Source organism: Mugil cephalus, chromosome 3 (assembly GCF_022458985.1).
Source record: "Mugil cephalus isolate CIBA_MC_2020 chromosome 3, CIBA_Mcephalus_1.1, whole genome shotgun sequence".
NCBI lineage: Eukaryota > Metazoa > Chordata > Actinopteri > Mugiliformes > Mugilidae > Mugil > Mugil cephalus.
The window spans coordinates 31814221-31841628 of record NC_061772.1 but is presented as its reverse complement, the minus strand read 5'-3'; the positions used below and the strand labels follow the sequence as shown (position 1 = coordinate 31841628).

The 27408-nt window shown below is 46.4% G+C and overlaps 1 protein-coding gene across 8 annotated transcripts in view; it reads right to left on the bottom strand.

Annotated features, from left to right (window-relative positions):
- Window positions 1-1314: 1314 nt before the first annotated feature.
- The window catches only part of vps13c (vacuolar protein sorting 13 homolog C), a 54763-nt gene continuing 28669 nt past the window's right edge, over window positions 1315-27408 (bottom strand). For 3 of the 8 annotated variants that reach the window (XM_047579950.1, XM_047579952.1, XM_047579953.1), the window contains 40 exons: window positions 21961-22099; window positions 21645-21766; window positions 21304-21470; window positions 20966-21219; window positions 20248-20474; window positions 20026-20118; window positions 19547-19780; window positions 19333-19464; window positions 19061-19150; window positions 18827-18982; window positions 17742-18006; window positions 17505-17665; window positions 17228-17349; window positions 16722-17031; window positions 16257-16646; window positions 16047-16151; window positions 15807-15962; window positions 15516-15641; window positions 14861-14994; window positions 14323-14449; window positions 13525-13760; window positions 13308-13452; window positions 13058-13198; window positions 12873-12954; window positions 12715-12784; window positions 11145-11256; window positions 10949-11062; window positions 10704-10834; window positions 10530-10611; window positions 10195-10308; window positions 10040-10115; window positions 9741-9904; window positions 9160-9205; window positions 7965-8088; window positions 6436-6447; window positions 6151-6265; window positions 5348-5439; window positions 3865-3988; window positions 2173-2250; window positions 1315-1889 (listed from right to left, as the gene is read on the bottom strand). In XM_047579950.1, the coding sequence (XP_047435906.1) occupies window positions 1794-1889; window positions 2173-2250; window positions 3865-3988; window positions 5348-5439; window positions 6151-6265; window positions 6436-6447; window positions 7965-8088; window positions 9160-9205; window positions 9741-9904; window positions 10040-10115; window positions 10195-10308; window positions 10530-10611; window positions 10704-10834; window positions 10949-11062; window positions 11145-11256; window positions 12715-12784; window positions 12873-12954; window positions 13058-13198; window positions 13308-13452; window positions 13525-13760; window positions 14323-14449; window positions 14861-14994; window positions 15516-15641; window positions 15807-15962; window positions 16047-16151; window positions 16257-16646; window positions 16722-17031; window positions 17228-17349; window positions 17505-17665; window positions 17742-18006; window positions 18827-18982; window positions 19061-19150; window positions 19333-19464; window positions 19547-19780; window positions 20026-20118; window positions 20248-20474; window positions 20966-21219; window positions 21304-21470; window positions 21645-21766; window positions 21961-22099 (5664 nt within the window). In that variant the 3' untranslated portion in view covers window positions 1315-1793. Of the gene's footprint in view, window positions 1890-2172; window positions 2251-3864; window positions 3989-5347; window positions 5440-5636; window positions 6047-6150; window positions 6266-6435; window positions 6448-7964; window positions 8089-9159; window positions 9206-9740; window positions 9905-10039; window positions 10116-10194; window positions 10309-10529; window positions 10612-10703; window positions 10835-10948; window positions 11063-11144; window positions 11257-12714; window positions 12785-12872; window positions 12955-13057; window positions 13199-13307; window positions 13453-13524; window positions 13761-14322; window positions 14450-14860; window positions 14995-15515; window positions 15642-15806; window positions 15963-16046; window positions 16152-16256; window positions 16647-16721; window positions 17032-17227; window positions 17350-17504; window positions 17666-17741; window positions 18007-18826; window positions 18983-19060; window positions 19151-19332; window positions 19465-19546; window positions 19781-20025; window positions 20119-20247; window positions 20475-20965; window positions 21220-21303; window positions 21471-21644; window positions 21767-21960; window positions 22100-27408 lie in introns of those variants that run through there. The other 5 variants (XM_047579951.1, XM_047579956.1, XM_047579957.1 and 2 more) reach the window with 3 other exon arrangements.

The window sequence follows — 27408 nt, the reverse complement described above, 5'->3', positions numbered from 1 at the left end:
TTCTCTGGATTCTCTGCATCGTCCTTATTGTCCTGCACCTGGGTGCTCACCTCAACATCCCCTTCCCTGACACACCGAGTTTTATTTCCGTCAGCAGAGCCTCAGGCTGAACTCTGCTCTGATGAATCTCTTCCACATGTTTCTAGCATCACAGCAGGTCAGATTTCCTTAGTGAAGTTACCCATAATGCACTAGGAACTCCTCCTCTGTCTGCCTGTTTTTTCTTTAGCTAGCAAACAGACGTCCAATCAGATCACACCTCTGCCTCAAAAACAGACCAATCAGTGGACAGATCCGTGTCAGCGTAAACATCCGACATCTGGAAATCCTCATTGTTGCCATGGTGAGGGTTTTGCTGGTTGTAAACAGCTGTTAGTTTCTCTCTCTTCTTCTTCTTCTTCTTCTTCTTCCAGTGAATCTGGCCCCGTTCAGACTCTGTCGTCTCCTGCTCGTCTGAACCAGAATCACAGTTCATCTCCATATGTTTCATTGGGTTAAATTTATTCAGTTGTTCAGTGGACCAATCAGGGTGCAGCTGAATGATAGATGGGAACCTGCTGATTGGTTCAAACTAACAAGACATTAAAGTGTTCATCCTTCAGAAAGATCGGAATACATTTTATTATTCAGTTTGAATATTTCAGGTCAAAGACTGAAGATGGATGGTCCAGTTTAGAAAGGAGCTGGCGGATTATCTAATAACAATGATATTTAATTGTATTATAATTTTATTTATTTATTTTTTTTTTAGTTTGAACCTTCATCACCTCCATTGATTCTACCTTTAGATCAGTTTCAAGTTTTGGTCAGGTACCAAAGTCGTGAACAACAATAAAACTGAAGAAGTTTCGGACTGAAAAACTAGACAATAATGAAAAATGTCTCAGTGCTGTAGCTTCTTTGAGTTAATAATCTTTATTCTGCATTAATCAGAGAGAACAGTGTGCTTTTATTATACAATTTGGTATATTACAATGACTATTTGGTAAGATTGTTTATATTATTACTGTAATATGATTTATAATATTAGTATCAATATTATTATTGTAAAATGTATTGTTATTATTACTAATATTTTCATATAATGTGTTATATTATCCAGAGGCTCCAGAACAGTTCTGCTTCTTCCTGTTGTGGTCGTCTGTGTTTAGACTGGTGTTGGTCAAAGCGTTTTCCTCTGTTCTGTTTCCAGTCATCACCGCCTGTTTTCCACAGACTTTTATAAAAAGGTTTTATCCGAACATGACGTTGGCGGGAGATTCTCCACATCAGAGAAACTCGAGAACTGGTAATGAACAGTCAATCAGTCTCTGATAGGAAACCCATCTTTTTATTGAAGTTTTGGTTACAAAAGTCAGCAGGTCTCAGTCTAATATAATCACGTAAACACATTTGTTCTTCAGGGTCAGTTTTAAACAGACAAACATCTCCAACAACTAAAACAGTTAAACTGAATCAGTAAGTGAGCATTTAATGTTTTCACTCAAATAGATTCTAATATGTAGATGTAGAATCAGCTGACTGATTTGTTGACATCACATCTTTCTGTGTTTAAAACTGAACATAAACATCCTTTAGTGCAACATGTTGTTTTTATGGCTTCATCTTCAGACATTCAGCAGGACAAAATACCCACAACAAAATAAAATAAAAATAAAATAAAATAAAAGAACTCTGAACAAATCAATTACATCTGAAGACATGTAATTAAACATTACATTTTCATTTAATTTGCTATTGATCACATTCTATGTTCAGATGAATCAACTTCCTGTTTTAATTCTTAAGTGACATCATCGGCTGGTTTTCAGGAAACGCTGCGACTTCTGTCTCATCATACGAAGCTGCTGCTGTGAAACACGAGCGTCGCTGATGGCTGCCTGCAGCTTCTGGGGGTAACCATAGCAACACAGTGACAGTATTACTACTAAACTACTATACTATATTAACAGTATTACAATTATACAGTAGTAGTAGTATCATTATTATTATTATAACCACTAGCAACAGTAATATAATAGTAACTGGTCTCATCAGTGTTTTACCCATAATGCCTTGCAACAACAGTCCTGTTGCCTTTAGGGGATGTAGGAATTTTCAGATGTGATTCACCAGTGTAATTCTATGACCTGATCTAAATATTAATTGTATGAATTGAAACTGAAACTTTACCTGAGCAACGCTGGCGTCTTTGAGCTGAACGATCCTCACTGGTTCCTGAACATCTCGCTTCAGCTTCAGCTTCTGCTCCTGAAACACAACCACACACAGTCATGTGTTCATCTGTGTTTACTTTCAGACTGTTTTAGCTTCTATAAAATCACAAAAACGTCATCTGTATAAGTGGTGAACTCTTGTTTTCAGTTTACTCAACCACCTGTCCTCTGTAGCTCCTTGTAAATCTTACATTTTGTCTCAACTTAATCTTTGTTCTGTTTAGCCGTTAGCCATGGCTACTCTGTCTCCATCTACTTCTCCTTCTCTTCGTGCCACATGTTTAGTTCTTCCTCTGCTTCCTTTAGTTGTAACGGTATTTCTAATAAATATAGGCCATTAGGCAATATTATTAGAAAGCACAGCATAAACATCCATTGCTACGCAGATGATACCCAGCTATATTTATCCATGAAACCAGATGAAACTAATCAGCTGGTTAAACTCCAAGCGCCTTAAAGACATAAAGGCTTGGATGACCTGTAATTTTCTACTTTTAAACTCAGACAAAACAGAAGTCATTGTATTTGGCTCTAAACATGTCAGAGATTCATTATCTGATCACCTGCTTTTGTTGGATGGCGTTACCTTGGCCTCCAGTACTACTGTGAAAAACCTTGGTGTTATATTTGACCAGGATATGTCCTTTAATTCTCACATAAAGCAGGTGACCAGGACTGTTTTCTTTCACCTTTGTAATATCATCAACATTAGGAACATCCTTTCTCAGAGTGATTCTCAGAAAAGTTTTTCTCAGAAAAACTAGTTGATGCATTTGTGTCTTCCAGGCTGGATTATTGTAACTCGTTACTGTCTGGCTCCAAATACTCTTTAAAAAGCCTCCAACCGATTCAAAACGCTGCAGCAAGAGCACTGACAGGAATTAGCAAGAGAGATCATATTACTCCAGTATTAGCTTCTCCCTTTAAAATCTAGAATTTAATTTAAAATCCTCCTCCTTACATACAAGGCCCCGAAAGGCCGAGCTCCATCATATCTGAAAGACCTCATAGAACCACACTGTCCCAACAGATCACTACCATCTCTAAGTGCGGGTCTACTTGTGGTTCCTAGAGTTTCTAAAAGTAGAATGGGAGGTAGAGCCTTCAGCTATCAGGCTCCTCTCCTATGGAACCAACTCCCAGTTTGGGTTCTGGAGGCAGACACAGTCTCTACGTTTAAGGTCAGGACTAAGACTTTCCTTTTTGACAAAGCTTATAGTTAGAGCTGGACTTAACCATCCCTTAGTTATGCTGCTATAGGCCGAGGCTGCAGGGGGACGATGCACTGAGGACATGTCCTCTCCTCTTTCTTCTCTGGCTCCTGTCCTCTAATATCATATGATTTTAATTTCTATCTCTAATAATTTACTAACCACTGTGTCTCCCTCTCTTATCTTGTTTCTCCTGTTCTTCTTCTCTCTCTATCTTCTCTGGTTCTACCCGGCTGGTCTTCAGCAGATGGTTCCTCCATATGAGCTGGTTCTGCTCCAGGTTTCTTCCTGTTAAATGGAGTTTTTCCCTCAGGCTGCTCTGGAGGTTTCAGGCTGGTTTTTGCGAAGCGTCTTGAGACGATTTGTATTGTTATTGACGCTATATAAATCAAACTGAATTGAACTTAACCTAACAGTCATGGGTTCATCTTGTTTACCTTGCAGTAAATCTTCAGCTCTGATCCCGTCACCGTTGGAGGATGATAGAAGTTCTCAAACAAACATTCCCACTCTTTGTGGAAATGACCCATGAAATCAATCTCCTTCACACACAGAACCCTCCTGCACAACAACAACAATAAACACACAACAACGGACAACAAAAACAAAAAACATTTAATTTTCATCTGAACTTGTAGAGTTTAAAGAAGACGTTTCATCCGGAGGAGGGGGGGTGTCTTCGGGAGGTCTTCAGGACCTGGAAGACTTGTGTTATCTTTGATCAATATCAATATTTAATTAGGTTGTGTAATTTTAAAGCCTGGCATGCGATAAGAAGACGCAAGCAGAATGACTATGATGTCAAGTTTGATTATAAAGTTATAACTGAATTACAATGATATGTCTGATCATAATGTCATTAGTTTGATTATAATATGATGTTTGATATGATGGGCGTTCACCAGGCATATGCTACTAGAACACAGAGGGAGAGCACTGAAACCCAAAGTATATCTACTGTATTCCTCACAAGGGCCCGTGTGTAAGGGCACATAATATGTAGAAGATAGTTGCACTTATTACACTTTGTAAAATTCAAAGTTTGTTTGTAATAAACATATTTTATCAGGATTAGAAAATAAGGATGTAAAATGGGCAAGAATGATTTTACAAAAGTGGTAATCTAGGGGAATTCTGAAGTTATTGTTGTAAATGTAAGTGGATAATCCTTGAAAAAATAAAAGGCAGTGGATAACATCACGCTGGTGAAAAATGATGTGCATTAGATGCTCATGGCTTCACGCCCCAGACGAGGTCACCTGGATCCCAAGGTCACGAAGCTTAGGTGTCCTCCAACAGTGACGATAACAATTGTAGCGGTGTGATTGGTTAAAATGAGGGGACGGTATAAGGCTGTGCCCCAAATGTAGGGGATGGTCAGAAGGTGTGACCTGTGAGACCCCAAAAGTATAAAAGACGAGAACAAAGGCCTTTACACTTTAGAGTAGGATTGTGGTGAACTTTTGTGCACGATAAGACTGCTCTCCTTTGTTGCTGGCAATAAAGATCGCTCTGAATGCGGACTCCTGATGATTTCTTCGAGACTCCAAAGAGAAGACTCCACCAGGCTGAACTTGAACAACTGCCAGGGACTTTCTTTGACAAAGGTCTCCTATTTGGCACAACAGTTGATGATCGGAAACATTTAAGCGATAAACATGTAAAAAATGAGAAATCAGGAAGGCGGACCACTTTAACACCTCCGCACATCTTCCTTATTGTTTACAGAAACTAGTCCAGTCAGTTTCTGATGGTTTTAATTTTAACCTCAAACTTCCTCCAGTCTCTTAGAGCTGCAGAAGATACTTGGATGAAACGTCTTCTTTAAACTCTACAAGTTCAGATTACTTTTGAAAAAAGCATTTAGGATAAACCAGGACAAACAACAACAATAAACAACAACAGACGAGCCCCTTTCACCTGTTGGTAACGATGATGTTGGTCTTTCTGTGTCCTGGAAACTGACAGTGGTCTCTGAACGCTTCACCTGGGAGCTGGTTCACCTGGGAACGCTGGATGCCAGGACACACAAGTCACAACACAACGCAACACTACACAACAGCTCTTAAACTTTCAGAAACACACCACGTGTAGATACCTAATATTCATAAACATGAACCACACACTCTCTGCTTTACTTGCCGATAAACTACAGGGAGTCCTGGTCCTCTATAAACTACAGGAAGTAGTGAACTCTGGTATCAGACAGTTTGGTAGTTTCTCCGAGGAGGAATGAAACTTTATTGAAGACACAGCGATGGACAGAGATTCGTCTCATTATAGAGACACAGATATTAAAGAGCAAAGGTTCAAAACCAATTCAAAGCTGACGCTACATTTGTTACAAAAACAGTTAATACAGCTCGATAGTAAAATAATCTCTGCTTTGGAGAAATAAGATGTACTAAATGAGAATGAACTGACACTTTTGTACAAAGTTGTTGATAAATCAAGAAGGAAGTTAAAATGAAAATATCTGAGGTTTGAGAGATGTTAGTCTGGCATGCATACAAACCTGAATTATCTCAGTACAATATTCATAGAGTATATAACAATGATGGATATAGTTTATAGTCTTAAAAAGCATTTTGAAAGAATCAACCATTATTCCTCCTCAGGCTGCATGTGACACAAATAAAAGAAGAAGAAGAAGAAGGAGAAGGAGGTGAGAATCAGAAACACGTCTAGTCCCAGAGGAAAGTCAAAGATTCACATGATCAAACCTGGAAAAGGTCGAAGCCCTGTGACTCGGTCCGGTCATATGGTCGGATGATCCCGTCCTCCCGGATCAGACGCACTGGACGAAGTTTGGTCACTTCCTCCGTGGACTCGGCCGCTCTGCCATTAAACACACAGGATCTGTCAGAAACCTTCCTCCCTAACACCTGATCCAATTAACACCAAGTCTCTGACCACTGATCAGCTCTAGACTCGTCTGGACTAAAAGGAGATAAAACCTGGAGCCGGTTCTTTTCTAAAAGACTCAAGCTTCTGGGGCCAAATCTCACCTTTGGTGACCTCTACAGTGACAGCATGAAACAGCAACGTTCAACAGGTTATCAGAGACTGACTGCTGTGTCACATGACAGATGATCCTCCAATCACAGGAGGAGGATTGGATGGTTGGATGTTCAGGAACAGAAGCAGGTTGTCATGGCAGCGACAGATTTAACGAAGGACGTGTTTGAAGCTGAATGAACTCAATGTTAAATGTAAATGTTTCATGTTGTTGTAACTGTTCTGTCATAAAGTTTTTATCCAAAGATTCTGGACTAGCCACCAGTCAACTTACACTACCATCTCTGAACCGTAATGAAATACAGTTCATCTTTGAGCCAAATATAAAAACAATATGTGAATGTGTTCCTGAACATGGACGACTGTGACTCTGTTTCTCCCATGCTAGCCCATGGAAGCTCCTATAATATTCTATATGAACATGAATTGACTGACGTCTCCACCTTTACATTCCCATGCAGCATTTAATCCTGTTTACTGTGTCCAGGTGCAGCTAATATTTAGATTACGCTAAATTCATCAGCATTCTGACCAACAGAGAAAAATTCTCATCAGTTCAAATGTGCCGTCTAAAATCTTAAGGAGCACTTGCGATATTTTTTCTTTGATGCAGCTGAAGCAACTTCCTGTGGGGGGTTCACAACAAACAATCAAACAAACAAACAAGCACTGGGACTGTTAGTGTTTCTCTTCGCTAGCGTTAACCAGAACGTTGCCAAACTCAGCCTGACAGAATCATGTGACCATTCAACAGCCAATCCCCGAGGAGAGCAGGTGATTCTTGTTTGAATCTTTTATTATTTTATAAATTCTCAGGTGTCTTTTTCTGAATTTGTTTCAGTTTTCATTTTCAGGTTCCTGGTGGAGTAAGTGAACATGAAAATGAAGGGCTCACTATTGATGTGCTAAGGTCTCTACGCTGGAGAGAATTTCTGTAAATGAATAAAACGATGGATTGAAACTGGTCATGTCCCCGTTGGACAGGACAGACTCTCCTCAGGGACGTGGTCTGTCCACTCACAATGCTGCAACAAGCTCAGGCGTCTCACAGACGAAAAGACTGATGGACAAGTTTATGGATGAAGTTTTATTTTTACACGATGCAGCCACTTACCGTCCGTCTGTAGCAACAATCAACATGCAAATGTCAAAGAGCTGCACATTAAAGTTCAGCTACAGCCTGGATCAGGTCTAATCAATTATTCTGGTCAGAAAGATACAGGACCAGGTCTGAACCAGGTCTGGACCAGGTCTGACTCACTAACAGAAGAATAATTTCTTGTAGGAGCTGAGCTTTAACGTGCTTCATGTAAAATACTCACACACAAAAAACAGAAAAAGAAAGAACCAAACTCCCAGAACAACACGAGACACGAGACAGAAAACAAAAGCAGAAAATGTGAAATTAGTGAGAAGACAAGAAGAACAGAGGAGACAACCAACACTCACAGAGAGCTCACAGAGAAAGAGTTCAACTAAATACTGGAAACAAGCGAAGGTACAAAGTGGATGCAAATACCTCTGGATACCCTGGAAGGTGCTACTGGCCATGTCCACGATGCCCCCTGTTGGCCGGGCCACCACCCCCACCAGACCTTTACCGATGCCCTTAAAGAAGCCTGCTGCCCCCTCCTTCTTAGCTCCTGCAGACAGAGATCTCTATTAGGAATCACATCAACACTCTAACAACAGTCGATGGAGTTGCTGGTTGATAATTAAATGAAGAAATAAACGAATAATGCATTGCTCTATGAATGGAACCTTTAATAAATGAATTAGAACACATGGAGCCTCTGACATTAGAACTAGTAGAACGACATAAACATTTAGGGAAAGAAGCCGAAGCCCGCTGCATATATTCATTGTTTAATGTTTCATTTACAAGATAGTTCCTCCTCTTCTACTTGAACCGTGGGTATGGGAAGACAAATACTAATTATATCTCCACCGGTTGTAGCAGATGAATGGAGCAATTATACCTAAAGCCTATAAATAGAATACAGCAAATAATATTTTACATGGTGCAGCTAATATGTACAGTAACAGATACAAAGGTGTAAGAGTCCACAGGGTCCTGACGTCTCGCTGGTCAATCTGATCCAATCTGGGCGTTTCCTGACGTCCTCATAAACCTCTGGGTATTGACTCCGATATGTCTTCACCAACCTTAACCCTGCTCTCTCTGTGTAGTCATGGTGGTGGAGTCTAATGTTGCTTGGATTTCAAATACTGTGATGCCTCAAATCTGAAAGCTTAAGCTAGATAGATGCTGCCGGAGTGTCACCTACCACCAGCCAACAGCAGACAACATTCTCCTCTAACACTGGTTTTAAACCTTTCAATACGCTGCTGCTTCATCTTTCATTTATTTCTCTTCCACATCCACTGCTCCTGGTTTAAAACTCATCTAAAGCTGACTTGTGCCTGACCTACATTGATACTTATAGATTTTTTTACTACTACTGTGTGCTGTGTGGAATTATTACTGTTTCTACTGCACAACAATACATTTTACTGTGCATGTGACAATTAACCGATCTTATCTTATGTCATATCTCAGTTATTGTTCTCATTATTTTGTTCTAATTTACTTGGATCGTTGCTGTTTTGCAGCAGGAATCTCTTTTTAAGACACATCCTGTAGAGACTGGACAAGAACATGGGCCTCTGGCATTTGTCAGTGTGATGGACACTGGGTCCACGTTTAAACTCACCCTCCACTGGTTTGGTGACGATGCCTGTAACTCCCCCAACGACTCCCTGCAGACACAAACACTTCAGAATGTCAAAGTAAAAAGAACATTATCTGTGAAACTAAATATTTTACAGACTAAATTAATTCCAGATTAGGTACCAATTATCAGTGATCATAAGTCATCTCAGCACAGGAAAAAATGTTAATAACCACCTGTGGATGTTTGTTTTGACGTACAGACAGACACATCCACAGGCAGCCCTGTACTACTGAAGACACTGTGGATGCTGTGGACCAGTGCAGCCCATACACTGACGGAAATGGAGTTTACTATTTTTTTTTAGTAAACACGGAAATGTGTTTACTAAATGGAGGGAGTAAAAGCAGTATTGGCTCCAAATATCAGCTCAGAAAATTTGGCAGCATGTGTCAGCCATGAACCAAGGCTGATGTTAAGAATCCATGTTGGTGATCTCTAGGCGAAATGCTGAGGTCTGGCTTCAGTGCCTCAGAGTCTCTAGAAACCAAATGTCTCCTTGTCCAAACATTTCCATGCGATAATCATTATTAACCAAGTGTGCGCCATAACCTAAACCTAACCTTCAGCAGTCCTTTTCCTCCTTTAGCTAGACTCTCTCCAAAGTCCTTGGGTGGTCGGTTCATTTCCTCTCGTCGTTTCTGTTGGTACTCTTTGTCCATGGTGATGGCGGCCAGACCTTTACCCACTGAACCTGTGATCCTGGAAACTACGCCAGCAGCACCACCTGCAGGACAAAGCAGTCACTGACAGTTCAGACCACAGCTCATCATACAGTATGTCTGAAGGTTCTCAGTCATCCAGGTCATGTTATGCAAAAAGCTCATCATAGCTCATCCCCTCACTGATCTCTGTTTCTTACCAACTGTGTGACCCAACAGGCTGCGGACTCCGATCACAAAACCTTCAGCAAACTCCTCCGGACCTTGAACAGCTCCCTGACAAACATAAACACATCATTCATCAGTTTCTGAACCAACTCAACCTGACAGCTGAGGACATCTCAGGACGCCTTACCTGGAATGGCTCGTAGAAGAAGGCCTCCACTCCTTCAGACAGACCTCGGATCAATCCAAATGGGTTTCCAAGAACGTCCAGACCAAGAACCAGAACATACATCTGCTTCAGGAACTGCAGCCAGGGAACAAGTTCAACTATTTCAAAGGCTGTGGTAACAGACTGAACAGCCAAATAATGTCTGCACATTTCAAGTTTTTCAAAAAACTTTATAAACTGATTTAATGCTAATGAGTAAAATACCAGGGTTAGAGAGTGGTGGAGGTTGTTTTAATGTTGTGGACTTCACCTAGACTCTGAAACGAGTTGATACTTAATGACCTGGAGAATGTTACCTGTTCACTGTAGTGTCGAGCCACCTCCCACATCAGCGTCTCTCTTCGGTAAAACTGGTACTTCACCTCGAAAAAAGCCAATCTAGACAGAGACAACAAACCTTTAGTTTGGATTCAGACAGAAGTCTCTACGACCCACAATGCATCTCTGTATCTCCACAGCAGCGGTCTCACTTGAAGATCAGGTCGTCGACGTCCGCCAGAGTCGCTCCGATACTTTTCAGGAGCAGGTTCAGAGACTGAATAGCTGCAGTTTCCTGAGCTGAGTCATCACCGCTGGAGCCCAGAGACAAACTGAGGTGGAGCTGGAATATGAAATATTAGCAGAGCAGAGGTCAAGTCTTTCAGCTTGATTTGATTTCAATATTTAATAAAAAGGTGAAAGGCAGAGCGACAGGAAGCAGAGTGAATGTCTTCACCTTGATGGGTGAGATGTGGAAATGTTCAAAGAAGCTGAGCCCTGAAGTGTCGCTCAGTTCGGCCTCTGTTAGCTCAGCCTGCAGCCGCTGCAGATCTCCCTGAATCAGCCCAGACTAAAACATAACAACAGATTTACGCTCCGTTTGCTAGCCAAGTGTCAGGAAGTTGAACCGTCACCTTGATGCTTCACTCTACCTTCTGTTTGTCGCCCTGGGGTTGAGTGGCAGGTGTGAACAAAGCCAAGATGGCTCCCAGAAAACCCTGATCAATCTTCACCGCCATCTCCTGAACCAGGGCCATGAAATACCTTGAGGACATACGGACACGTTCAAACCTTCAGACTATGAGCTCTGTCTTAAAGAGAGAAGCTCTTGACACATTAAACACCACATTTACACTAAATATAATCTATGATCTGTCACATTTCACCAGGTATATGACAAAAGGACAATTTTATGTTGTTGCATGTGTAGACAACATGTAACACAAAACACAGGCTAGTTTCACACATCCATTTTGCATTAGAGCTGAGATCATGTACCATCCATCACAGAAGCATGTGGACACAGTGTTGATGTTTCTTGGATGTAGATCTTCTAGCAGATGGAAGTAGTAGTGGCTGCACTCTACAGTCAACCAGTCAACCCGACTATGAGATGTGGACGATTCAAACCAGTTCTTGATGAAGACTCCAGCAATGTGTTGACGTCCTGCTTGTAATGACTAATGTCAACATGTTTCGGGGGAAGGACTAACCCTGTAGTAAAACTAAAGTGGGAGGTTAGCAGTCATTTGTCTCTCTATCTGTAGTTGCAACCTTTATTTTGCATTACTGCAGAGACTTCTGTCTGATTCCCAGTTGCTGTAGTAGTCGCTCCCAGTCACATTCTGACAACATAACAAATTTGTGTTTTAACCAGAAAACATATTAAAGGAGCTTGATCCAAGTCAGCCTCTTATGGAGCACACAAGGAGCACTACCTCACTTATGGTGGACTGTACTCACTGCAGGGACGTCAGCCTGATGCTGAGACACTGAGATGTCACCATGTTTCTTTTACAGCATATCTAACACTTTAATGTGGATTAATCCATCATCATGATTAATATGATTAATAATTTGAACCAAATGAATCTGCAGCAGAATGACTGTGAACGTCTTGGAAATAAGAAGCGGTCAGCCCTCCTCTCGTTGGACAATGTCAACAATTATGATTCTAAAAAGACAAAGACAATGGCTGTGGATGTATGCTGCTGAACTGAGGGCAGGTTACAAATACAACGTTCAAAGAAAGAAGATGAACCTTTGTCTTGCTGTTTGTTCTGGAGGTGTAACAGATAAATGATGGACTACTGTCTAAACCATTTTGCCAATGTCATAAGACCTAGCTGTACTTCCTTCGCAATCAATGGACTGGGCATCCCTGATTTAGAGGTAAGCTATGTATCTTTGTTGAGATGAAAATGTCTCTTCCTCCTTGCTGAAAACATTACAGGTGCCATGCCTGCATATCTCTACCTGTAATAATAAGTGGATTTTAATCTGGACACTATAAAGTTAATGAGACTGTAAACTACTCCAACTACTGCCGATAGATGACACATAGACTTATAGACCACATGTTGTGTCTATCAGCAGAGAGTCCAACATGTCCTCAAGGGTGTCTGGGTTCCAGCAGATTGATACAGTTTTCATGAACAGAACCTGAAGGTCCCACTCAGAACTGACCTCTGCTCTCTGCCAGTTACTGTGAATGGTTCTTACTTGAACTGCATGACGCTGCTGTGCTGGTTGAACCTGGTGATGACGGACACATCGATGAAGGGCTTTGGCTCTGTAGGGGTAGAGTTACACACTAGACATGACACTCAAGTCATCATGACAACAATCAAAGATGGGAGCAGGCAAAAACAATGTTTTACCTGAGTCCAAAGCGATGGACTTTGGAGGAGGAACCGGATGGAAGACGATGGGGAAGATGGCACCTGGCAACTGGTTGTCCACCTAAACACAAAGACACAACACACGTCGGCCTCAGAGGTCGGTGTCTGTCTGGCCAGAGGTGTGTCTGAGTGAGCGTATGGCCCAGGTGTGTGTGCAGGTTTACCTGCAGCCAGTGCAACTGAGCTCGGAGGCTCCGTTGGTGCAATGACTGCTTGAACTCCACCTGGATCCCTGACAGGAAGTTCCTCCTCACTGGACAAGAAAATGGCTGCCGCATCATCATGGTGGCTCCACTGAGGTTCACCTGATCACCATGACACAGACAAGCATTCAAACCTGAATGTAGTCACTTGTCAGTCAGATGTGTTTACTTTTGTGTTGGATGTGGGTGTGGTCTGGGCGTGACCTCTGACCTCCAGGTTGGTGTCCACTTTGACCCAGCCCCCCTCTGTTTTCCCACTCAGTTGATTTTGGTAGGTTTTCTCCAGCAGGTTGATGTTTTTCTGACTAAACGACTTCCAGCGATTCTTCGGCTTCATTTCCCAGACTACACCAGAGCTACAACACAAAAACACGTATTTAGGTCATGTGATGATGCTATTTACTTGGTCATGTGATGATGGTGTTTACCTGGTGACCCCGATGTAGGCGATCTCCTGCCGGCTGCTGTTGTTAATCAGTGACAGGCCGAGGTTTTGCAGCGACAGCTTGACTTCCTGTTGAAACTGTTCGAGCTCCTCCGCCTGTCGGGCCTTCGTCAACACGCTGACGTCCTCGGTGAACAGAAGTACCCGTTGACGTCCGTCCAGGAAGGAAACCCAGTGGACCTGAGACTGACTGTCGTAGGAAAACTGACCCACCTCATCCTGAAGAGACAGTGATGAATATGTCTATAGTCCTTTGTCTTTATGGGGGACAAAGTCTTTATCAACATTTAAATGAGTCACACTCATGTCTCCTGACGATGCAGCAGACACAGTGATTCCGTCTCCCAACATAGATAAAATTCGTCCGGTTTTTAAAAAAATATCTGTCACTTGTACAGACGTTACTCAGAGAGTTGTGGGATCTCTAGGACTCAACGTCTGTGTGGTTCAAGGTGATTTCTTAGGAAACAAATAGAGGACAGCTCATTTCCAGACCAACAATTAACCATCACATATTTTCTTTACGTAGACCAAATAGCTGCTCATTTCTTCATCTAGCAGTTACACCATAATCAGACTTTGGATGGTTTGTCTTGAGTTTACCGTGTTATTGCTCTGTTATCGTCTCCACCAACGTCCTCACTGTTCGCTAGGTCATAACAGGGTCTGCCTCTTTTTACATTGGATTGAAACCACAGAGGTAGAACCAAACCTAAACCATCTGCTTCCATCATACACAGCTGAGGCTTATATTAGACCGATGAGTGGTTCAGAGTCAGACCTTCAGTAGGTCCAGTTCTCCTGAATGCTCCTTGTAGCTCCAGTTGAGCATTCGAACGCCGGCTGGGTCGTCCCACGCAAACCGCCGAGCCTCATTGGGTTTCAGCTGGTGAACCACATCTGAACCCCTGAAGAAGAAACAGCAGATTTAGAGGTTAGCATCTCCTCAGCTGCTTTGAGTCTACAGGTAGAAAAACTACTAAGAGCTGTGCATCATAATGCATGGGCCCTCTCCTGAAATACAGGAGTAGAGGTCAGAACACAAACTACTCTAGAACCTCTATGGAACAGAAATTTTAGCAGAAATACCAGCGCCCTCTTAAGATAAGCCAGCCCTCCCTCCTAGAGCCAGGCCTGGCGGGGGAGCCTGACCCTGCACCCTTGGGTCCAGTACAAGGACTTTTAGTTGAAAGCATCAGATGATTTAGGGTTGGGCTTGACACTGACCTGGTTTTAAATTTGACAAGCATCCAGACATTCTATTACACCTACTTGACCACCAGCCACAGGTGCTGGCGTTAAACTTGAGAGAGTCTGACCTCTGTCGGTAGCTGATGGTGACCCAGGGGGTGTGGTTGAGCAGAAGGCCGGGAGCTGCTCCTTCATAATAATCACTGAAGCTGATGAAGGTGGAGTGATCCGAGATGTTGACGTCCACAATGATTCCTCCGCACTGAAAAAACACACTCAGGTTATACACAAAGCCAGAGTCAGATCATAGACCAGGTCATCCAGAAAGCGTTTAAAGAAAGGCAACTGGACTTTCTTAAGTTTCTTGAAGACATATCGCTGCTCATCCGAGTACTACTACTACTACTACTAATACTACTCGGATGAGGTTTTTGGATTTCCATGACCTGGATGACTGAGAATGTTCACAATCACAGACCATGTTATAGACCGGGTAATAGGTCAGGTCATGGACCAGGTAATACACCAGGTCATAGACCAGGTCATGGACCAGGTAATAGACCAGGTCATGGGCCAGGTCATGGACCAGGTAATACACCAGGTAATACACCAGGTCATGGACCAGGTCATGGGCCAGGTCATGGGCCAGGTCATGGGCCGGGTAATAGACCGGGTAATAGGTCAGGTAATACACCAGGTCATGGACCAGGTCATGGGCCAGGTCGTGGACTAGGTCGTGGGCCAGGTCGTGTGCCAGGTCATGGACCACGTAATAGACTTCACCATGTCCAGGCTCAGCAGGGTCCCGTTGTCCTGCTGATTGAAGAAAAAGGTCTTGGAGCTGGATTCAGAGCCGACCACACGGACGCACAACTTCCCTGAACTACTCTCAGGCCACAGAGGGAGGCACTGCAACACAACAACACAAAATAAAACACAACAACACAACAGCCCTGCATAAAATACACTGAACTAGAGTCCTTGTGTTTGAACTTTCCACTGAGCATCACTTTCACTTAAAGTAAGAAAACAAAGCATTCACGTTGTCTTGAACCGAAGCAGCAGCTCATTCACCTCAGAGGAGGAGATGTAGTTCCACTTGGTGGCGCTGTGGCTGATGACCTCTCCAACCTCTAGCTCATACGACGATTTGTTGACCAGAGTGTAGAAAGGACTCATGGTGACAATGCGGGTCAGGTTAAAGCTGCTAATCTGGATGCTAACGCCCACCTGGACACACAGACCAGTTTATCATCACGGGTTCACATCATTCTATCGTCATGAGTTCAGGAGCTGTTGAATTAAACCAGTTACCAGGAAGTCCATGTTGTTGGAGGGACAACGAACACAGCCGTAACTCCCCACGGTGTCCAGAGAGAAGCCGTCCGACCACGAGCTGGTGGACACACTGAGCTGGAGCTGCAACACAACCACACAGTGAGACAATCACACAATGAGAATGTGTGTCTCCCCCATCTCTTCTGTCCATCTTGCTGGAGACCTCAGACCCAGGTCTCGTCTGACCTTGCTTTTGCTGAAGAGGTTTTTCTTCCTGAAGCAGAAGAGGACAATGTCCCTGAAGTCCGCCGGGTGTTTGACGCTGACATCCTCGGCTCGGTACTGGAGGACTCGGGACGTCTTGTTGATGATCCAGTAGGGGCTGAAGAGGGACAGCAGCAGCCGGCCACTCGTCCTTGTCACGTGGACACTCACGTCCACCGTCATGTGGACGTCCGTCTCACAGGTGAGACACACGGCCAGGAACTCAGGCATGTCCCGCTCGAGACGAAGGTGTCCATGCCAGTTCCGTCCCTGATACCTGGTCAGAGCCAGAGACAGGATCTCCCCTGAGAGACGGGCGTTGACCAGGTCGGAGGCGGAGCCTTCCTGCAGCTCGTAGAAGTCGGCCGAGTTCTGAGGATGGAGGACGGAGACACGTTAGTGAGACCCTCCGTGACCCTCTGGTGTCCCCTCTAGGACCTCTTTTACCTCCATCATGTAGCGGACGCTGTAGGGCAGCAGGTTACGCAGCGTTGCCACGGGATACAGATGGAGGACGTAGGCGGGGTCCCAGTCCTCCTCGCCGTGGCTGCTAATGTGGCGTAGGATGTCGGGGACGGCCAGCGTGGACACCATCAGGGGTAGGACTCCGTCCATGCCTACACCACTGGAAGCAGGACACTGCAGCAGCGAGGACACCTCCAGGCTGCGATGGACCTCCTCCTGCCAGGACACGCAGGAGGACGACGGCCCATAATGTCCCTCCAGAGTCCCCCCTGGACACACAAACAGCTGAGACCTGGAGGACAGAGAGGACAGGGAGACAGAGAGGACGGGAGGACAAGAAGACAGAGAGGACAACTGCTGAACACACACAGACCAACAACAACAGAATGTCTCCCTGGAGGAGAGAACTTTATTTTTACTGGTCAATTCTTCTCATGTCTTCTGTTGTGTCTCTAACCCAAAGTATGTCCTCTGAAAGGTGTCTCTACCTGTACGTCTCCAAGGTGACATGAAACTCTGTCTCAGGCTGGGCCTGTCCAACACTCTGCAGAGTCCTGGATGTGGGACAGTATTTCAGGATGGAGAACGGCACCGAGAAGTGGTTCAAAATCTGGAAACACAACCAGACTCATTATCTACACAACCATCAGCGATTCATTAGATGTCATCAGTTGACTGAGGTGAGTTTGTCTGTTTGTTTGTTGCGTGTCTGATTCTTTGTCTGTTTGCAGGCTGTTTGTAGGTTGCTTATTGGCTGGTCCAGACCTGGAGGGGGGAGCGGACCGTGATGACCTTGTTTCCTTCAGAGGCGTCGATCTGCAGCAGAACAGAAACAACCTCCTGGAGCTTCGGACCGCGAACATTGTAGAGGAGACGTCCCGGTTTGTCCACGGAGATGTTGGAGATCTCGCTGTATCCGGACGGGACTGTGGGTTCAGAGACACTTTAAATCAGAGACTTGAGTCTAGACCCGATCACCTGAAAACTGGTTCTGGTTCTGACCGAGGCTGAGGTTGAACAGGCAGCTCTCCTGGCGCTGCAAAGCCGACAGCTTTCCTCTGGACGACGGCTCGAACATGGAGTGGTCCAAGTCCATACTCTGGTCCACCACCAACTCGTGTAACTTTCCCTGCGTCACAGACCCCACCGGCCTCAAGTTGGCGCTGTGCTGCACAATGAGAGGAATCCCCAGAGAGTTCCTGATGGTGAAGGGGGCCTTCTCCTTCATGGAGTAGTCAAAGGTGGAGGCGGTGCCCTCAGAGAACGCCTGAGTTCAACAATGGAACACAAAGTTACTAAAGAACATTCACAGAGAGTAAAATAAATAGATCAACTGGTCTGGTCTGGATCCCAGCGCAGCACTAAAAGAAGAAAGAGGTTCTAGTCAGAGTCTGGTGGGAGGTCCAGGACGTACTGGGCTGTTAAGGGGGTACAGGGGCGACGGTGGCTCAGGTGGTAGAGCGGGTCCTCCAAGTGTCCTTGGGCAAGACACTTTACCCACCTTGCCCCGTATGAATGTATGAATGTCGTGGTATGAATGGCACATTGGCAGCCACGCTTCTGTCAGTCTGCCCCAGGGCAGCTGTGGCTACAAAAGTAGCTTACCACCACCAGTGAGAATGTGTATGAATGAATGGGTTCTGTAAAAAGTGCTTTGGGAACCACTCTGTGAATCCAATCCATTCTTATTATTATTGTTAAGACCACATTTATCATCTAAAAACGTGTGAGGAACTGAACTGAGTTACTTCATGAGAAAGTCTCAATTTCTGAAGACATGTCCCATCAGAGAAACAAAGAGGACATCACACAGAACTCTAACAGAACCACGAGACGCTGACAGAATCAGAGGACGAGAAGGGATCCAGATCAAAATCCAGATCCTGAAATACTCTTCATGATAAAGGATAAACCCTTGGTATTGATTACATGTACTATATGTCATCATAAGTCAGTGTGGATGTGAGTCGCAGCTCAGACACTGGTCTACGATCATCTCAGAATCAGAATCAGAATTACTTTATTGATCCCAGGGGAAATCCCAGGGATCTCATTAACTAATTCACGAGCAGCTGAGTGTGTCGGACCTTGGCCAGGTTGTGGAGGACGTTGAGGGTGGACTGGGAGACGGTGATGTTCATGGTGTCTTTGGAGCAGATGTTGATGAGGGTGCGAGGCTCAGGGAGAAAAATGAAGTCGTCTCCATGAACAGGACTCCTGTCCTGGACCGGGTTGTTCTTCACCTGTAGGAAGTCAAGCAGTTGATCAGAGTTCATCCGACTCACTGAGGGATTACAGACCAGCCCAGTATATGAATGCACCTCCAGCTCCAGGTTCCACCTCCGGCTGCCGCTGTCCACTCGTTCAATCAGAGGCTCCCACACAGCATGGACCTCGTTAAAGTAATTCACCTGCAGACACAATACGTGTTAATATGATCAAAGAGTCTACTGGGCTCCTGGTGGGTTTCATTCAAAGACTCTCCACTTAGTTTTAGAACAATGTGGCATGTATAAGTTCTGTAGTGTTCCAGTCCTGGCCTTGGGCCTGGTTCTGGTCCTGGTCCTGGACCTGGACCTGGACCTGGACTCACCTCCAGCGTCATGTCGGCCTTCAGCTGCAGTAGAGACGACCAGTTTTTGGCCGACCCGTTGAAGGAGGACTCGGCAAGCAGCAGGGGGACCGTTCGATGGCCCAGACCAGACTCCAGAGTCACTTGGACGACCTGGAGGACAAACAATATGTCATCAGAGAAGAGACCAAACTAAGAAGTTTCAGTCTTGGTGGAGAAGACAAAGATGGAAGACCTTGACTTTAGCGGCAAAGCTCTCGCCCTCGTTGCTTCCATCAGGTTCTCTAAAACTCTCAGTGGCCTCGGTGGCCTGGTCCACTCCAAGGAACCAGTAGTTGCAGTGGTAGACATTCATGACTGACCACAGGTCTCCAACGTCTGGCTTCGACTCCTGACTCTGCTCATCATGCTGCTTCGCTGCCATCGCAGCCATTATGGTCATCACGGTGTTGAGGATAAACGGAGAGATCTGTCAGAGACGAAGCACTGATGAGTTCACTCAAAAACCACACATCCTTTAAATACAATCAGGCGTTTAAAAACAATTGTATTTGAACTTCTGATAGTATTTAACTTGATATCTATGTGTAGGTTTGAAGTTGTTAAAAGGTCTGATTCTGTAAAAGTGAAAATATTATTTAGAAATATGAGAGAGGCAGTTTTACGATGGTAAGTTCGTTTTGAATGTGCCTCGAGGGTTAAATCAATGAATACCTTTACGATGATCTCCTCCACCATCACTGAGCCACTCAGTGGTTGGGTGGGTTGGCGTCTGGTTTCTAAAGCGACCGAGCAGGGTCTCAGCACCTATTGGACAGAGACTGGTGATGCTCTTTACTGCAGTAGCTTTTGTTTGTTTTCACCATAAAATAATAGACACAGTTCCTATCAGCACATTCCTGATATTTGATGTTTGTTAATGTTGTCTTAGCTTACAGTGGTGACCGCCTTGACCTCCTTGTCCTGGATGAAGGGGCTAGCAGTGACTTTCAGTTCCCTCAGGTTTGCTCTCATGTCCTGGGCTCCGTCCTCCTCCACCTGAAGGGCAAAGTCACACTGGAACGAGGCCACGAGTGCCGGAGCGTCAGCTTTCATCAGACTGGCCACAAACACCACCTCCGGGTCCACTACCACCGCCCGAAGACGAGTCCTCCCTTTGGAGCCTGCAGAGAGAAGTGAAAGAATCCAACTCTTCAGTTCTCTGCTACAATTTTAATGAATTCATGACCCTTGGACTAAACATCCTTTCCTTTACCAGTTCATCTGGCGGTTATCATTTTATAAATCCTGTACATGATCTTAGTCTGGGGGTCTGAGTTTATCTTTTGGGTCGGTAGTAAATCCAAATAATGTACTGTAACTGTTTATTCTTTGATTACGTTTATCCACAACTGCTGTCACTTTGTGTATTATGTGTACTGTGCTTTTTGCACAGTCCTTTTTGCTGCTTGTTGCCTGATGTCCTGTTTAATTTCTTTAATTCTTTAATTTCTTTGTGGTCACTGTTGTGCTGCTGTAACATCTGAATTTCCCCAATGGGGATCAATAAAATACTATCTTATCGTATCATATCGTATCTTATCGTATCTCATCTCATCTCATCTCATCTCATCTCATCTTCCCAGATCTATCCACAGATAAATCCTGGTCCAACCTTTCTTGGTGTTGGCTCGTGGTTCGGTGGTCTGTCTCAGTGGGAGTCTGCTGCTTGGGGCTGAGTAGGTGGATGGAGTTGAACTCTGGGGAAAAGCCTGCAGGAAGAAATCTGCAACGGCCATGAGAAACTCCACACTCGCACACAAGTAGAGTTTCTGCAGAACCGCCACCACCTCCTGCTCTGCAGCGCTGCGCCGATACGTCACATCAATCATGGCTTCTGAGCTGTCCTCGTCCCTCCGTCCCACCATCCTGCACAGAGAACACAGTTTAAATCCAACCATCTCTGAACATCATCAACTCCAGAACACAAACCAGAGGTCATGTGACTGTTACCGTGAGGTCACCCTCTCCATGCCGGCCCTCAGGTCGTCCAGCCTGCAGTTGCTTAGGACTGTGTTCACCTCCATGCTGCCGCTGGCCATGATCGTCCCAGAGGATTTCAGAAGGTGAAGGACAAACTCTCCGAGTCTGAGGTTCTGCTGGTGCTGAAGCTCAGGCGGCTGCAGAGAGCAGGAACAACAATCAGAACCAAGATCCAGGAACCAGTTCTGATCAATTCCAGTCATAATATTCTACACTATGTCTAAGAAGTCTCTTATTGGATGGATGCAACTTTGCTCTCTTCTGGAACCACTTCATTCAGCTGGTTCATTTCTTTGTTTTTCCTGACTCACCTGTTCTGGATCGTTGCGGTAAAGAACCAGACCGAGACATTCAATGTTTAAGTTAAACTTTACAGTGACCAGAGCTTCGTCCTCATCTTCATCACTGCTCACGGTTGGCTTCCCAGCAACACCTGAACAGGTAGGACATGGATCTCATCAAAACTCACACAGGTCCATGAACCCAGACCATCATTATCAATTCAATTCAAATCACTTTATTCTTCAGCAAGGAACTTCAATCGTGGAAAGTGCGAGTGCAAGGCCAAACATTAGGGTACATATCTGAATATTCTGATGGTTCTGAATATCTGTCAACGTGTCAGACCTGTCGGGGCGTCTCCAGCCGGTCGGACCTGCAGACTGGCCTCCTGTCTGGGGCCAGCAGATTCTGATTCTTCAGCCTCTCCCAGATTGTCCATCAGGATCCTGAGCAGCACCTTCAGGTCGTCCTGACTGAGCTCCAGCTGCAGATAAACTGACGTTAGTACAGACGATAACAACCGGCACACTGTCTACGGCTGTATTACCTACGTCTACGATCTGGAGGAAGCAGAAACTACACAACATACAAACTGATTCCAATGAAAACCTACTCCTCGGAAGAAACCATACCTTTGGTCGTTTATGAGTGAACTGGTTGCAAAAATAAAACAGACATGTTTGTGAAACCTCTGTCTCTGCACAGTTCACAGGTCAAGAAAACACATGAAGACAGTGAGGACAATGTTCAGTCACTCAGTTGTTCTATTTCATCCTTACTGACCGCCAGAGGCGGTGCTTCAAGCACTGAATGCATCCATCTCGCGCATGCGCAGATCGAGTATTATACCAACAAAGTCACCTGTGACCCCTGATGACCCCGGTCACCTATATCTTCCGGTGACATCAGAGGATCGGTTCCTTTTCATCTTCTCGCTTCGCAGGTAACTGCACGCCACTACGCTAGCTAAAGCTAAGTGGCTATTGCTTCGTTGCCGGTAGCCTTGCGACGTTTCGTCGGAGCCGCAAGCTGCTCGCCCCTCCAAAGGCTGCAACGGACTCCGCAGAGAGGTTTGTGGTTTGCCGCGGACACATCTGCATCGGCTTTTCATCCTCGGTTGGATAAGTTTATTTCGTTCTATTATATACATTCTTAAGTGCAACCGGTTACTCGTTGGTTGTATTTGTTTTTTGTTGGTGGAGGTAGTGTTCCCGCTCCCTCTACCGGCATAATATTATGTGAATCAGCTGTTGGCATTGCGTGTGCTTGCCATTAGTGCTGACTATCGGTGCAACCCTTTTGCATTCGCTTTGTTTTGTTGTTTCGTTTGCTGGTGAAGGCAGTGGCCTCGCTCCCGTTCCCGGCATTCGTACCGGTATATAGTTGTATTATATATTTGTATTATATTTTCAATTGTTGGTGAAGGCAGTGGCCTCGCTCCCTCTCCCGACATTTGTACCGCTATATATTTGTATTATTTTTCAGTTGCTGGTGAAGGCAGTGACCTCGCTCCCTCTCCCAGCATCTGTACCGCTAATGTTTGCCAATTAGCTGTAGGCATTGCGTGTGCTTGCCGTTGACTATCGGTGCAACCGATTGTACTCGTTTTGTGTTGCATTTTTCATTTGTTGGTGACGGTAGTGATTTCGCTCCCTCTCCCGGCATTTGCATTGCACTTGGTATTTCAGTTGATTGATGTGAATCAGCGGTTATTTTCTTGACCGTTTGATACTTTTCTTTCCCTATTAATTATTACCATCGTTTTTTGCTCGGCCTACCTTAGTTTGTGTATTGTGGTGCCATTTTGACTGTGCCCGTTTTGTGCAAATACCCCTAACTGGTGAAGGCAGTGCTTACGCTCCCGCTCCCAGCATACGTGTGATTTTGTAGTTGGTAGCAGTGTTCCCGCTGAGGCTAACTCATCTCCTGCAACATTTATCTGGTGACGGCTGCGGTTTCGCTCCCTCTCCCACTGTCTGTTGCTTTCTGTTTGTTTTCCTGGTTGTCACCATGTTTGGCAACCATTCTTGTTCGGCCTGTATGGCTTCTCTGCAGCCTGAAGATGGCCATGATTTGTGTCCCTCATGCCTCGGCCTTGAGCATCTGAAGGAGGCTCTTTCAGATGACGCCTGCATGAACTGCAGCTTCATGCCCCGGGCAGTGAGGGCTGCCAGACTAGCTGAGGTGGAACAACTGTTGACCCTCAGCCCATCACCTGAACAGCTGACCCCAGCACAGGGAGTGGTTCCAACTCGGTCTGGCAGGCCCAAACGTCGTGCTGCCGAAACAGCAGTCCCCACTTCCAGGAAGAGGGTTAAGGAGTCCAGCCTTGCTACCAAGGTGGACCAGTTAACAACAGAAATTAATAATATGAAATCCCTCTTCCTAACCTTCCAGTCTGGGACTGGTGCAGGGGAGCCAGCTGCTTCAGTGCCTCCAGCGGCCATCTTGGAGCCGGAGGAAGATGTGCTTTCCATAGCGGCGTCAGCCACTCAATTTGCTGAATATGAGCCGGAAGTGGTTGCGCAGGATGTAACCTCCCGTGCTTCCGCGGCAGGCTCCTGCTCATCGACCCACAGCTCCGCTGGTGGTTCTGATGATGGCTTAATGGGAGCCATCATTCGTATGGCCCTGGCCCGTTTGCAGTTAGACCTACCGCAAGCTCAGTCGGCTCCAGCCAGTGCTTTCTTCAGGCGTGGTCCATCCCACACTAACTTTACTGTCCCCCCATCAGAAGAGTATCTGAGGGAATTGCATGCATGTTGGAGGGATTCTAGAACTCTCTCTCATGCAACATCTGATGGCCGCACCCTGGCAGCCATGCAGGATGCACCCAGATTTGGCTTGGGCCACATGCCAGCAATTGAGCCCCCTATAGCTGCTCTGATTGTCTCGCCTGATGAGGCTCTGAGGCCAGATGCGAGGTGTCCTCGTCCCCAGTGTCGGGTTACGGATGACCTACTCTGTAAAGCCTATGACGCAGCGGCACGCATGGGACGCATAGGTAATTCTATGTCCCACCTCCTGCTCGCGCTATCAGCATCCCTGCAGGAGACTACAGTGGATGCTCCCGTCCACAATTTCAGCGACGCTTCCCTGCAGGCATTCGCGCTGATGTCTAGAGAGCTGGGGCGATTGATGTCCACTCTCGTCCAGGCTCGCCGTCAGGTTTGGCTGGCGCAATCTCCTCTGACTGACGCATGTAGGAGAACTCTCCGCAGTGTTCCGGTGGAACCTGGGGAGCTATTGGGTCTGCGGCTCTAGAGGCGCTTAACCGCACAGTTCAAGCCAGACAGACTCGATTTCAGCTGTCTGAGCTTCAAAGGAATATGCCCCCTCCTAGCGGCCCTAGGAGCTCTTCAGTTGCCCCCCAGCGCCGGCCTCATCCACAGGCTTATCCCAGTAGCTATCGCAGGTCTCGGCGCACACCTTCACAGCCTGCCCACCAGCAGGCACGGGGTTTTCGGGCCTCTGAGCAGCTGCCCTCTGGGCAACCTCAGGCCTCTCGTGCTGCCCATCGTGCCCCCAGAGCCTCTAGAGGCCGGGGGACCCGGCGCTGAGGCCCAGGGGCCGGTCGTCGGCTGTTTTTCCCAGCAGCAGCTCAGTTATTGGGCTGCTTCCACCAGGGACCCCTGGGTGCTTTCCACCTTGACCCACGGGTACAAACTTGAGTTCCGACGCCGGCCCCCAGCCTATGGCCGGGTCAAGATGACCATCATACGCGAACCGGCAAAAGCCCAAGCCCTCAGCCAGGAGTTGTCCGTCCTCCTGGACAAAGGTGCCATCGAGCCAGTAGATCCCCTGTTGCAACCAGGGGGATTCTACTCCACTTACTTTCTAGTAACAAAGAAAGACGGCGGACTCCGTGCCATCCTCAACCTGAGGGGTCTCAACAGATTCCTGAAGGTCTTGAGGTTCCACATGCTCAGCAATGCAGAGGTTCTGCGCACTGTGGCCAGAGAGGAGTGGTTTACATCAATAGACCTGAAGGATGCCTACTTTCATGTCCCCATAGCTCCAAACCACAGACAGTTTCTGCGGTTCGCTTTTCACGGGCGTCATTACCAGTTCAGGGTGCTCCCGTTTGGCCTCTCCCTTTCCCCACGGGTTTTCACCAGGTGCATGATGGCAGCCCTCTCACCCCTGCAGTCGCAGGGCATGAAGGTCCTCCCATATCTGGACGACTGGCTCATCTGTGCACCGTCCCAATCTCAGGTGGCCCTGGACACGACACATCTTCTGTCCCACGTGGCCCGACTGGGCCTGAAGGTAAATTTTACCAAGAGTTGCCTGGTTCCCTCGCAGAGCACACTCTTTCTCGGAATGACTCTCGATTCAGTCACCATGAAGGCCTGTCCGTCACCACAGCGGGTGGACGACATTCTCCGCCTCCTTCTCTTGTTTCAGGAAGGCAGGTGGTTGCGCTATGTGGAGTTTTTGCGCCTCCTCGGGAAACTGACGGCTGCTGCCAATGTGGTTCCTCTGGGACTGCTGTCGCTACGTCCTCTTCAGAGGTGGCTGCACAGCTTTCATTTCGATGTTCGATGGCACAGGCACAGGAGACTCAGAGTGTCACGCTGTTGCCTTCTTGCTCTGGCCCCATGGAGAGAGAGATCATTTCTCCTTCAGGGCATGCCCTTGGGTTCCATTGCATCCCGTCGGGAAGCCATCACAACAGATGCCTCCCTCTCAGGGTGGGGTGCCGTGTGGCAGAACCGGACAGCTCAGGGGCTGTGGTCTGCTCGAGACCGCTCGGTGCATATCAATGTTCTAGAACTGTGGGCTGTGCACAGGGCACTGCTTTTCTTCCTTCCCTTCCTGAGAGGCCGACATGTGCTTATACGGTCGGACAATGTCTCAACCGTCTCCCACATAAACCACCAGGGGGGCACCAGGTCTGCCCAACTGTTGCAGGCATCCCGGGACCTGCTGTTGTGGGCAGCGCCACGTCTGGCCAGCCTGAGAGCAATGTATTTGCCCGGGGAAAAGAACCAGGCTGCCGACTTCCTCTCTCGTTACAAACCGCCGCCAGGGGAGTGGCGGCTTCATCCAGAGGTCGTTCTCAAAATCTGGGAGGTCTTTGGCAAGGCAGAGGTGGATCTGTTTGCCACGGAGGAGTCGACCCATTGCCCTCTCTGGTTCTCTTTGACAGAAGAGAGCAGCCCTCTGGGTCAGGACGCTCTTGCCCACGATTGGCCAGACAGTCTTCTCTATGCGTTTCCGCCAATCTCTCTGATTTTTCCAACGCTACAGAGGGTCCTCCAGCAGGGCCACAGACTGCTATTGGTAGCCCCCTTTTGGCCAGGCAGGACGTGGTTCCCATTGCTGAGCAGGCTCTGCCGCAGCTCACCATGGCGCCTCCCCGACAGGAAAGATCTCCTGTCTCAGTTACAGGGCCAGATTTGGCATCCCGACCCTCCTCGCCTGCAGCTATGGGTCTGGCCGCTGCAGGGCCCAACCCCCTACTGACAGAGTGTTCAAATTCTGTCTGTAATACCATATTGAATGCCAGGGCGCCTTCTACCCGGTTGCAATATGAAAATAGGTGGCAGCTGTTCACTGAGTGGTGTTCAGACAGGGGTGAGGACCCTGTGAACTGTTCAATCCCTAAGATTTTGGAGTTCCTCCAGTCACTCTTGGATAAGGGTCGGTCCCCGGCTACTCTGAGGGTGTATGTGGCAGCCATTTCCTCTCGACATGTTCGGGTGGAAAATGACACAGTAGGGTGCCACAGATTGGTGTCACTTTTTCTGAAGGGGGCGTGGCGGTTGCGACCCCCACGAGCACAGCGTG